We start from the raw sequence: 12937 nt of genomic DNA, 5'->3' as shown, positions 1-12937 counted from the left end.
CCCTATATTATTCCTCTTTTTGGAGCAGCCAATTCCCGTTTAAAAAAAAATTATGTACTCTATTTTTTAATTCTTTGCTTTATTTTTAGTTCATATTTTCTTATAACTCATTTGCTTTAATACATAATACTGATCATAAATATGCTATGCTTGTAAAAGGTTTACTGTATGTATACGTAAAATATTGTATTTGTCATATTGATCACTATATCAGAAAGTAAAGTAATTTTGCATACAAACACATACCAAGATTCCACCCCATCCTTGATGTGCAAGAAAATCAACAGGACTTGTAGCTCCAGCTTTAAATGGGAATCGCAGCAAAAAGTCTAGATGAAGTGGGTTTATTTCCTTTTTCATTAAGAAAACCTATTGAAGCATAATAAGTGTAATTTCTAAATTACAAAGAAGTACTTCCATTTTTTGTACTGAATTCATCTTTAAACCACATGTCAATAATTTTGACCCCCTTTAACTTAAAGTAACCTTTCAGTGGTGGATTTTAGAGCCCAAAACTTAACCTATCTGTCTTTTTTGATGCTGCTTATTGCCAGTATTTTCTGCTTTCATTTCTTTTGAAAGGCCATTCAATTGTTCTTCTTCCTCAAAATCTCTCTGTTCCATTCAGAAAAGCATTAATTTGTCACCTTCTGTTATCTTTTCACAGTAAGAGTTGGAAATAAAAGGGGTGCATAAATTCTTTCAACTCCTTTTTTGTAACAATAGGTACCATCCTCACATGAAGTTGCTATCGTCATTATACATATGTACTTTCCACTCACATTCTGTTCCATGTAATAAGCTATACCGTGAAAGATTATCTTCTGCTTTGCTTTATAAAAATATCTTTTGTTATTCTTCACTTACCTAACTTCACCTTTACTTCAGATCCTAAAGTTAGCAGTTCACACAAATACTGCAACCTTTATTTCTAAGCTATATATCTATTCTTCAGCCTTCCTATTACTCATCCTATTAAAATGTGTCCTAGTCCTCCTCTTTACCTTTTCTCACTATTCTCCCATAGTCTTAAAGAATTTAGTATTGCAAAAATGACAACGATATAACTCTTAGGCCTAGAAATTTTGGGCACACAGGGGTCTTTCTCTGCGCCTGAATGGTGACGCCCGAGGCGCCCATGATATTGGGACTCAGGTCTCATTTACATCGAGCCGGCGAGCTGTCAAGAGCAACAGGCAGCTCGCAGGCGAGGTGTGACTGAAGATTGGGGCTTTGCTGGCATTGCAGCGAAGGGGGTCGACTGGGGTTGGGGGGGGGGCAGGATGGGGTGGTGGGTGGAGAATGTGCTGGGAGGTAACGCTGATGATCGGGAAGGAGGTGGGGGGTTGCTGTGGTAATTGAGTGGAGGATAGAGGTGATCATCAGCGATTGGGGGGTGTTGTAGTTCCTGGCAAGGCAATGGGAGAGGGGTAGCGGCTGCCAACAGCGGCCCGATTTCTTTGTATGTAGGGTTGGGCGCTTGCTGCCTCAGGGCAAACCAGTCTTGCAATGGGGGCCTCAAACAGGTGTTAGGCCCCTTATTTGCATATGCAAAGGGCCTACTCCTGTTTCAGGAATGGGCACTGCACGTCAGTTTTTTTGGCCTTTACCAATATGGCGGGCCGTGCATTTCTGGCTCGTAATGAGCTTCAGACCTGGGAGCTCAGGTTTGCTTACATTTTAGACACATGGTCCAGCCAGGGGCAGGACAGAATCTGGAGTTTCCGTGAGAGATACAATTGGCCTGGGGAAGAGAAGCGTGAGTTGCTACCTCTTCATAGATGTACAGTGAGGAAAATCTACCCTACTTTGTCCTTGTGATTTTATTCCTCTATTGATGGTCTGAAATAATATTGTACTATGTAGATATTAACAAATAAGGATGGGAAAACAAAATTCCTAGCATAACATTGAGAAGCACATAAAAATTCTACCATGTAATCCGCGTTAATCCCCTTTATCAAAAGTCAAGCATGTATTTACCTGAAAAGCAACTTGAGCTGTGAAGATGAGTTTATCTCTTTCAAATAGACCTCTGGTTATATATACAAAAACTGAATAGGTGATTTCATCTGTGAGGTTGACGACACGCTCCTTTACATCGTCTGCTGGTACTGAGCGCTGAATGGCATTTTCAAAGACAACATGAAAAGCCTAAATAAATAAAATAAGAAGCAATTGTATCATTTTTTTGTTGAAGTTAAAGCATCAATTATTAGCTACTTTTGAATAACTGTATCAAAATCAAACATACTGGAGGTTTAAACTGGATAATTCCCGAAAACGAGCTCAGGGATCGCGATGCACGATTAACCTGCGCCTGTTGATTGCACTGCAGGCAGGACACCAACTTTGTACCGCCTGCTCATTTCCATGATTGCAGCACGCAGCCAACACTCCCCGCACTGTTGATTGGCTGCACGCATCAGCAAGGGGCCCAATATTATGAGTGCCTAGCACTACTGAAAGCTAGCCTGCACCTCTTAAAGGGTAGGTGCATTGTGGCTGCTGGTGCTGTTGAGATCATTCTGAATATTGTGCTGTGGAAGGTTCAACAGTGGCTGACCATGGGAGAGAGCATGCACTAAAGTTTTTGGACACTGCACTGGAGGTCTTGGTGGAAGAGGAGGAAAGAAGGAGAGATGTCCTGTATCTTCAGGGGGCCGGAGGCCTTCCAGATACATACTCAGAGTGCAGTGGCAATAGATAGTGGTGGAAGTCAGTGCCAGGAGTATAGCCCCAAGGACCTGGATGCAGTGTAGGAAGAAGTTTAATGATCTCACATGAGTTGTCAAGGTCAGGAGTGCATTTTCAAATGCTACCAACTACACCGCTAGCCTCATCCACTGCTCAATTCACTACACCTCCATCACTCACCTACCAACAATCTCTAGCAATCAGGGCTCATACCTAACATTCATATGCTTTACCTCACTCTCACACACTTAGCACTGTTGCAAGCCTTGCACCCATATCTCACAGCTTGCACACACTGGCAGCTACTCAACTATGACAGCCACATCACCCAAACATATTGCACGACATTCACTAACACACTTCCCTTTTACTTGCATAAGAAGGTGGCACACAACAGGAGGCAGCAGGAATTAACGGGAGGGGGAAATCATGCCCGCATGTTTTAACCTCCATGGAGGACACAGTGCTGGCCATTATGGGAAGGGGCATTGCTGTGAGTCCTTCTCCCCCTCCTCTTCCTCCCTCTTCTAGCAGTTTGTCCTGCTTTGTATGGCCTCTGCTCATTTTCCCAGTCATGCTCAATGCCAAGAGGAAGCCCTACTTGGCCACCCATGTCTGGAAGCAACTGGTTTGTGCACAAGTCATTAAGTCACCAAAAAAGTACTTCAGCATCAGCCAGATCACTCCCTGCAGACTACTGAAACTTTAAACAAGTATGGAAAAGTAGAAAAAATGCATAGAATTGCAACAACAGTCAGAAAAAATAATCCAGCAACTAACCTGCAAGTAGTTGATGATCCCTTTAAATAGCACTGGTGAAGGGGTCCTTCATGCTGTTAAATGCATGTTTAGCTGTGTGAGGTTAAGAGAGGGTGTAGGCTGCAGTGTGGAGCTCCAAACTGGCAGCGCTGGCATCAAATCAGCATTATGCGCTAATTGACATCATGATCTGCCTGCTCTGCATGCTGCCAGTGGTGCGTGCGGGCAAACCGTTTTACAAATATAGCATCTGGCTCACCTCCCGTCGGAAGTGTGAACGCACATCGTGGATTTCCAAAATGCCTTTGATAAGTGCCACATAATAGACTAATGAATACTGGCAGAGCATGTGGGGTCAGGGGACATGTAGCAGAATGGATAACTAGCTGGCTTCAAGACAAAAAGCAGAGAGGAGGGGTAAAGGGTAGTTATTCAGAGTGGCAGAAGTGAGGTGCCACGAGGATCAGTGCTGGGACCAATGTTGTTCACAATTTATATTAACGATTTAGACTTTGAAATCAAAAACACAATTTCTAAATTTGCGGATGACACCAAATTGGGGGCAATGGTCAATACTGAGGAGGACTGCAATAAACTACAAGAAGACATTAATAAACTTGCAAAGTGGGCATATAATTGGCAAATTAATTTCAACACAGAAAAGTGTAAGGTGGTACATTTTGGTAAGAAAAATAAGGAGGTCACATATTACTTGGAAAGTAAGGGCTAGAAAGTTATCTCCTTACCGACACCCCATAGCAGCATGGAATGGCGATAAAATGGCGGTCACCGCTCTTTCACCAGCTAGTGGCGGGTCCCGTGGCGGCCGCCAAATTGCTCTCTCCCTTTGCACTGCTGGTAACTGGCAGCACCCTGGAAAAAAATTGCGGCGTGATGACATCAATTGGCGTGCAACGGCGCGATCTTCGACCCTAGTGCTGAATTCAGCGCTGGGTCCGAAGCACGCCAGCAGGCTGACAGTGGCGCTGTCTGCAGCTGTTAAAGGGACACACACATCATTTAGGAAAGTTTGAATTTAAGGGTTTGGACTGTTTTTTTTAAATTTTATTGAAGTGGTGGCTTGCTGCATTAGATGTGAAAAAAATTTCTAAGTGTGTAGGGAGTGCTTGCAAGGGCTTGGATGGTAAATGAAGGCCTTTGAGAAGACAGAACGTGCTACAAATACTCAGAAGGTCACGCAACATCCGTGGAGAGAATAACAGAGTTCATGTCTCAGGTCGACATGCTGCTTGACCAACTGAGTATTTCCAGCATTTTATGCAGCCATTTCACATTTACAGCATCTGCTTGCAGAGGGACAAGGAAGAAGCAGAAGAGGAGGAATCAGACAGAAGGATGCATCCCAGACAGCCCCTTTGTGGTCGGGATATCCAGGATGGAATCAACCACCTGCGGTCCCACTGGCTGGGCAGGCTGCATTTCTTGGGTGTGTGAAATGGGGAAGGCACAAGGGTGGAGTTGTGCTGATGGGAGGGCAGGAAAGCAAGAGTTGCATGCCAGAAGGAGGTTAACATACGAGGATACCAGCATCTTGTATCCTTTCAGCCCCGCCGCTAGCCAAGATCTCAACCATGCCCCTGCCAAGAATGGCCTGCACTGTCTTCTCCAAGGGAATGAGGTGAGGCTAGGAATGGGAGATGTACCTCATCATTAGTACAGATTGTTGGTAGGTGAGTGATTCGGGTTGTTCATTGAGCAGTGTGTGAGTCTAGTGGTGCAGTTAGTAGGAGATGGGTTTTGAAGATGCATTCACTGACCTTGATTAGTGGTCTGTCATGAAGCTTCTTTGGGCACTGGAGCCAGGTGGTGGGGACGACACTGCTGGCAGTGATGGCCTTAGTGATGTACTCCCACATCGTTCTTTCTGGAGGGCTTTCTGGCCCCTGTGGGTAGAGGGCCTGTCTTGCAGTGTTGACCCCCTGCACAAAGCTGGGGTGCTGCGTGTCAGACCCTCGGTGCCCCTTCCCTGGCTTGCTGAGCCATTTGTGTTAGTGATGAGATAGTTTTCCCATTTGTTGAGGTTAGGAAGGTAATTCAGCTTTAACAGCTGAATATTCACATTTGGAACTTCTTTTAAATGTTGAATATTTTTTTTAATGCAGAAAGGGCTGAAAAATGTATTGATTCACTGCATTTTATTTTATTTTGCTTCAGTGTGCATGGCCCCTTTAAATCTTAGACCTCTTCATTACACACAGTTCCTTGCAAGCTCCAAAGCTTCGCTCCCAGAGACTGTGGGAAGCTGCAACGCCAAACCTGGACAGGAACTTTGTCCCGGATCCCTCCAACAATGCCACCAGGACGGTGTTGGATGGAAGGTGAGCGCTGTGCCACCTATCTCAATGCCCCCCAGACCAATTTCACTCGCTTAGTGTTGAGGCCATTTCCAGTGGCCGTTAACTGCAGTTGCCGGTGAGACCGGCAACATTGCTGGCGAACACAAATTTTTCCCCCTAAGAATCTAAATGGGGTAGAGGAGCAAAGGGATCTCTGAGTACAAATAAACAAGTCATTAAAAGTAGTGCTGCAGGTTAATAAGTCCATAAAAGAAGCAAACCAAGCACTAGGGTTTATTTCTAGAGGGATAGAATTGAAAAGTAGAGAAGTTATGCTAAACTTGTATTGAACCTAGGTTAGACCACACTTGGAGTACTGTGTACAGTTCTGGTCGCCATATTATAAATAGGATTTCGAGGCACTGAAGAGAGTGCAAAAAAGATTTACAAGGACGATACCAGAATTGCGAGGTTATACTTATCATGAAAGGATGAATATGCTAGGTCTCGCTTCTCTTGAAAAGTGATCTAATAGAGGTCTTTAAAATTATGAAAGCTTTTGATAGAGTAGACAGAGAGTTCTTTTTTATTCGTTCATGGGATGTGGGCGTCGCTGGCAAGGCTAGCATTTATTGCCCATCCCTAGTTGCCCTTGAGAAGATGGTGGTGAGCCGCCTTCTTGAACCGCTGCAGTCCTTGTGGTGAAGGTACTCCTACAGTGCTGTTAGGGAGGGAGTACCAGGATTTTGACCCAGTGACGGTGAAGGAACGGCGATATACTTCCAAGTCAGGATGGTGTGTGACTTGGAGGGGAACTTGGAGGTGGTGGTGTTCCCATGCACCTGCTGCTCTTGTCCTTCTAGGTGTTAGAGGGCGCGGGTTTGGGAGATGCTGCCGAAGAAGCCTTGGCGAGTTGCTGCAGTGCATCTTGTAGATGGTACACCCTGCAGCCACAGTACTCCGGTGGTGGAGGGAGTGAATGTTTAAGGTGGTGGATGGATGCCAATCAAGCGGGCTGCTTTGTCTTGGATGGTGTCGAGCTTCTTGAGTGTTGTTGTAGCTGCACTCTTCTAGGCAAGTGGAGAAGATTCCATCATACTCCTGACTTGTTCCTTGTAGGTGGTGGAAAGGCTTTGGGGAGTCAGGAGGTGAGACACTCGTCGCAGAATACCCAGCCTCTGACCTGTTCTTGTTGTCACTGTATTTATGTGGCTGGTCCAGTTAGGTTTTTGGTCAATGGTGACACCCAGGATATTGATGATGGGGGATTTGGTGATGGTAATGCTGCTAAATGTCATGGGGCAGTGGTTAGATGCTCACTTGTTGGAGATAGTCATTGCCTGGCACTTGTGTGGGGCGAATGTTACCTGCCACTTATCAGCCCAAGCCTGAATGTCGTCCAGATCCTTCTGCATGCGGGCATGGACTGCTTCATTATCAGAGGAGTTGCGAATGGCACCGAACATCCCCACTTCTGACTTTATGATGGAGGGAAGGTCATTGATGAAGCAGCTGAAGATGGTTGGGCCTGGGACATTGCCCTGAGGAACGCCTGCAGCTATGTCCTGGGGCTGTGATGATTGATCTCCAACTACCACAACCATCTTCCTTTGTGCTAGGTATGACTCCAGCCAGTGGAGAGTTTCCCCCCCCACCCCCGATTCCCATTGACTTCAGTTTTACTAGGGCTCCTTGATGCCACACTTGGTCAAATCCAGCCTTGATATCAAGGGCAGTCACTCTCACCTCACCTCTGGAATTCAGCTCTTTTGTCCATGTTTGGACCAAGGCTGTAATGAGGTCTGGAGCTGAGTGGTCCTGGTGGAACCCAAACTGGGCATCAGTGAGCAGGTTATTGGTGAGTAAGTGCCGCTAGATAGCACGGTCGACGACACCTTCCATCACTTTGCTGATGATTGAGAGTAGACTGATGGGGCGGTAATTGGCCGGATTGGATTTGTCCTGCTTTTTGTGGACAGGGCATACCTGGGCAGTTTTCCACAATGTAGGATAGATGCCAGTGTTATAGCTGTACTGGAACAGCTTGGCTAGAGGCGAGGCTAGTTCTGGAGCACAAGTATTCAGCACAACAGCCGGGATGTTGTCAGGGCCCATAGCCTTTGCTGTATCCAGTATGCTCAGCCATATCTTGATATCATGTGGAGTGAATCGAATTGGCTGAAGACTGGCTTCTGTGGTGGTGGGGACCTCAGGAGGAGGCTGAAATGGATTATCCACTCGGCACTTGTGGCTGAAGATGGTTGCAAACGCTTCAGCTTTGTCCTTTGCACTCACGGGCTGGGCTCCACCATCATTGAGGATGGGGATATTCATGGAGCCTCCTCCTCCCGTTAGTTGTTTAATTGTCCACTACCGTTCACGACTGGATGTGGCAGGACTGCAGAGCTTTGATCTGATCCATTGATTGTGGGATCGCTTAGCCCTGTCTATAGCATGCTGCTTCCACTTTTAAGGATGCATGTAGTCCTGTGTTGCAGCTTCCCCAGGTTGGCACCGCATTTTTATTTACGCCTGATGCTGCTCCTGGCATGCTCTTCTACACTCCTTATTGAACCAGGGTTGGTCCCCTGGTTTGATGGTAATGGTAGAGTGAGGGTTATGCTGGACCATGAGGTTACAGATTGTGGTGGAATACAATTCTGTTGCTGCTGATGGCTCACAGCGCCTCATGGATGTCCAGTTCTGAGCTGCTAGATCTGTTCCGAATCTATCCCATTTAGCACGGCGGTAGTACCACACAACACGATGGAAGGTGTCCTCAATGTGAAGACAGGACTTCGTCTCCACAATGACTGTGCAGTGGTCACTGCTACCAATACTGTCATGGACAGATGCATCTGCGACAGGTGGATTGGTGAGGACGAGGTCAAATAGGTTTTTCCCTCGTGTTGGTTCTCTCACCACCTGTTGCAGGCCCAGACTGGCAGCTATGTCCTTCAGGACTCAGCCAGCTCGGTCAGTAGTGGTGCGACTGAGCCACTCTTGGTGTCGAGCTTCTTGAGTGTTGTTGGAGAGTATTCCATCACATTCCTGACTTGTGCCTTGTAGATAGTGGAAAGGCTTTGGGGAGTCAGGAGGTGAGACATTCGCCACAGAATACCCAGCCTCTGACCTGCTCTTGTAGCCACAATATTTATGTGGCTGGTCCAGTTATGTTTCTGGTCAATGGTGACCCTCCAGGATGTTGATGGTTGGGGATTCAGTGATGGTAATGCCATTGAATGTCAAGGGGCGGTGGTTAGACTCTCTCTTGTTGGAGATAGTCATTGCCTGGCACTTGTATGGTGCAAATGTTACTTGCCATTTATCAGCCCAGACCTGAATGTCATCCAGGTCTTGCTGCATGCGGGCACTTGTGGGGAAGAGCAAAACTAGAGGCCATCAATATAAGACAGACACCAAGAAATCAAATTGGGAATTCAGAAAAAAACTTCTTTACCCAGAGAGTGGTGAGAATGTGGAACTCGCCACCACAAGGGGTGGTTGAAGTGAATAGTATAGATGCTATATTAAGGGGAGGCTAGATTAGCATATGAGGGTGAAGGGAGTAGAGGGTTATGCTGATAGAGTTAGATGAGGATAGACTGAAGGAGGCTCAAATGGAGCATAAACGCCAGCATGGACTGGTTGGGCCCAATGGATTGTTTGTGTGCTATATATTTGATGTAATTCTATGACATTTTGGTAGTTTTCGAGGCCTCATAGCACCCAAAAAGCTGACGCTACAGATCCCAATTTCACCCCCACAGTAAACTACCTATATCTATATTATCCATTGTATATAAACTGTGGGAGAATTTTGTATGCAGCAAGGCACATTTATTAGTTTTCTAACAGTGCTGCGCTCCACTTACCACATTGGTGACGATGCTGTAAATTCTGATACAAGGGCTTAGGCCTTCTGCCTCCCAGCCATTGATTTTTTGGTGAAGCTGGGTGGGCAGAGGCGGGAGGTTCTGTGCATTTTATCATCCCCCACTGTTTTCCAAGGGCTGGTCCATTGGGGTACAATACACCCACCCATATATGGGCCAGTGCGATAAGCACATAATAAACAAAATAAACACAATCACTGCTGTGTTGCAACCATTTGCAATCTTCAAATGTTGGACATAGGAGCTGCTTGTTAAGGCCCTGCATTCAGTGTTCAGAAGTCAGCAGAAGGACACGGAGAAGAGAGGACATGGAGGCGCTCTCGCAGAGTGGCTGTGCACAGGTCCCATCATTGAAATACATTTAAAAATTGTTTACAACCCTTGGGTGTTGTGGCAGCTAGTTTCCACCCTCAGACAGGATGGGCTCCCCAATGCAGCTGGGGGATCCTGCCTCATCCTAGGGTTGCCAACTCTGGTTGTAGGTGTTCCTAGAAGTTTGATGTTCTGACCACATGACATCTGACCATGTGATGCCTGATCACATGACTTCTACAAATGTTATTGCATTTACCATTATAAAGGTTGGTATAGTAATCTGGGATGTTATGATTAAGGTTATCCACCAGGTGGTGCTGTAGCCAGTGCTGCCACTAGTTAAGGTCAGGGGGTTGTTTCCTGTCAAGGTCAGTAAAGGTGGAATGCCAGGATGCAGGATGCAGGCCTGTCTTTTTGTTTCTCAGTTGTTTAATAAAGTACTGGACTAATTCTAAGATATCGCCTCTTCGAGTTCCTTGTTTCACTACATGGATTTATCACAGTTGGGTTCCCTCTAGTTAAGAATCTTTGCTCATGGTTTCGCAGCAGCAGCTATTGTGCGACAAGTTCAGAGAACTTGGAGGCCACTCGTAAGCAGGCGAAGAGGGGAAACCGAGGGTGGGGAAGAGGGGAAACCGAGAGCGGGGAAGAGGGGAAACCGAGGGCGGGGAAGAGGGGAAACCAAAGGCGGGGAAGAGGGGAAACCGAGGGCGGGGAAGAGGGGAAACCGAGGGCGGGGAAGAGGGGAAACCGAGGGCGGTGAAGAGGGGAAACCGAGGGTGGGGAAGAGGGGAAACCGAGGGCGGGGAATTTTGCCCATTCATTTGGAATTCAGTTGAATGCAGCCAAACTGCACCTCCCCTTTAAGAGGTACAGGCTGCCTTTAAATGAAGTCAGTGAAACCAGATTTTCCACAACCACCATCCCCCCCAACCCCTGGCCCGCCCCGCCCTACTTCCAAATGGAGCTGCCAATGAACAGTGCAAGTAGTGCTGTGAGGTTGTCAATTTTAAGCACTAATATGGCTCGTGCCTTTCGCACATGTGATTGGGCACATGGCGCAATCTCTTCAATAATTTCCTGACCTACTACAGACCTTAACCAATTCTTCCCCTAATATTTCTTCAGGCTTAGCAAACATTTACCTTGAGAGAGAACTGGTAAATAGGGTTGATCTTGTTGAGGTCATCAATAACGAAGTAGAGTAAGGATGCTCTCAGTGCAGCAGCTCTATAGTTTTCTCTTGCCACGTTTATTTTAACCTCTGTTATCTTTGCTTCAGCCACCTGCAAAATGACCAAAAAGGAAACACTGGTATATTAGAGTAAAGCTAACAGAAAAGTAAATAATGGTTACATAAAGAAGACACATGGAACATACGTCTTAGTGCACAATTATATTGTTACAGAAATGTTAAAAATATTTAGATAAAGTTACTTAGATAAAGGAGGTAAAATGATGAGCTTGAAAATGTGTTATATTCTGTTATAGATTGGTTCCAGTGGAGTTGTTTGTGAATTAAATGTAAAATATGGTATTGTGCGAGGAGGTTCAGAATATTTATGCTGTGAACATTCTCTACAGGTCAACTAGCATAGTTCTGCAACTGTTTCCTTACTGAATCAGCACCTGTAAAGGCAGTATTCCACCAAATGTTCTTTTCTATCTCTGATAGTGGTAACAATATATTAATGTATTGTTCCAAAGATTAAAGAATTCTTATCACTGTAGATCCTGTTCCCACACAACAAAAATAATTCATGAATATAGTACCAAATTTAATATTAAAAAGCTGACCTTCTTTTCTATTTCAGTGGCAGTGCGTTTGGTTGTCTCTAAGTTCTCCACCAGAGCTGTATCACCAAGGAAATTTCCAGAAGCTTCTGACAGTCGAGCTAGAAGAGAGTCTTCTAATTGTTTAAGAACAATCTTGAACTCATTCTGTTGTTTTGTAAGATTTGCCTAAAATAGTACAAATATTTGTTGTTAGAGCTTAACAAAACCTTCTGCATAAGGCTGATTTTATAAAATCGCACTTTAGTTGGGGAATCTCGACTGGTGGGTGGGCATGTTGGGAAATCATGGGTGTGATCTCCAGAATTTTTCTTCTGTTAAAAGAGCATCTGTATTAAAATCAAAGATTAAGGCTGATTTTATGAAATTGTGCTATTTGTTGTACTTACCTCTGATTAGCTCATTCTTCTCACATAACTGACTCCAGCTCTGAGTCTTCCTGATTTGCATCTTCAAGGTAGTTGGTGTGTTCTTCACAATGCCATCCACCTAAGGCTTGTAAAAATCATATCTCTCACCCAATGCTCCCTCTTACTGCCCTTCCCGCCACCTGTCCCTGCTGCTGAGCTGCCTCACGTGTCAGAGACCTTTCCTCCTCTCCCTGATGACCTACCTTGACCCTGAAAACCTCTATTGCTGAGTTCTAAGCTGTGACCCGGAAACCGGTTTAAAGTTTTTTTTAAAAGTGCTTACTCAGATTGTAAACTTTCCTTTCACCTTTCTGCGTATCTTGCCCTTTCAAATAGATGAGTAATAAAACTGAGTACATAGGTAAACAAACTTGTAGGGACAGATTTTGCTGGAGAGGGGCATTGCGCAGCATGTCCCGTTAATTAGATATGTACGTGCATATTTAGGTTTAAAAAATTTTTGCCCACAAAGTTCCTGGATGTGCGAGCTGATAAAGGTGTAGCGAGGGCGACAGGGCATCTGGGACCTTGGTGAACAACGAGACAAACAGTGTATCTCCTTAAACAATGAACTTCAAGGACTGAGATGAAGGGTGAATTAGAGTGGGTGCATTCAATGTCAAATCCGGTACAGAAAGAGAAATAAATAGAGGGAATGAAAAATTGGATTAAGAGAGAGGAGAAAAGAGACAGAAAGGAAAAGTAAGAAAAAAATAAAAATAAAAATTTGGCATTTTTAACATCTAAAACAATTCACAACCTGAAGGAA

At 45.1% G+C, this 12937-nt stretch overlaps 1 protein-coding gene across 1 annotated transcript in view; it reads right to left on the bottom strand.

Annotated features, from left to right (window-relative positions):
* Window positions 1–12937, bottom strand: part of LOC147102876 (dynein axonemal heavy chain 17-like) — a 908504-nt gene that overhangs the window by 43725 nt on the left and 851842 nt on the right. The window contains exons 70-73 of the mRNA XM_085963770.1: window positions 11762–11926; window positions 11110–11250; window positions 1984–2154; window positions 247–369 (exon numbers count right to left, since the gene is read on the bottom strand). Of these exons, the coding sequence (XP_085819896.1) occupies window positions 247–369; window positions 1984–2154; window positions 11110–11250; window positions 11762–11926 (600 nt within the window). The remainder of the gene's footprint in view (window positions 1–246; window positions 370–1983; window positions 2155–11109; window positions 11251–11761; window positions 11927–12937) is intronic.

The sequence above is a fragment of the Somniosus microcephalus genome, chromosome 21, assembly GCF_052327205.1.
Source record: "Somniosus microcephalus isolate GS21.2 chromosome 21, FLI_Smic_1.0, whole genome shotgun sequence".
Lineage (NCBI taxonomy): Eukaryota > Metazoa > Chordata > Chondrichthyes > Squaliformes > Somniosidae > Somniosus > Somniosus microcephalus.
This window is presented reverse-complemented; position numbering and strand designations above follow the sequence as displayed.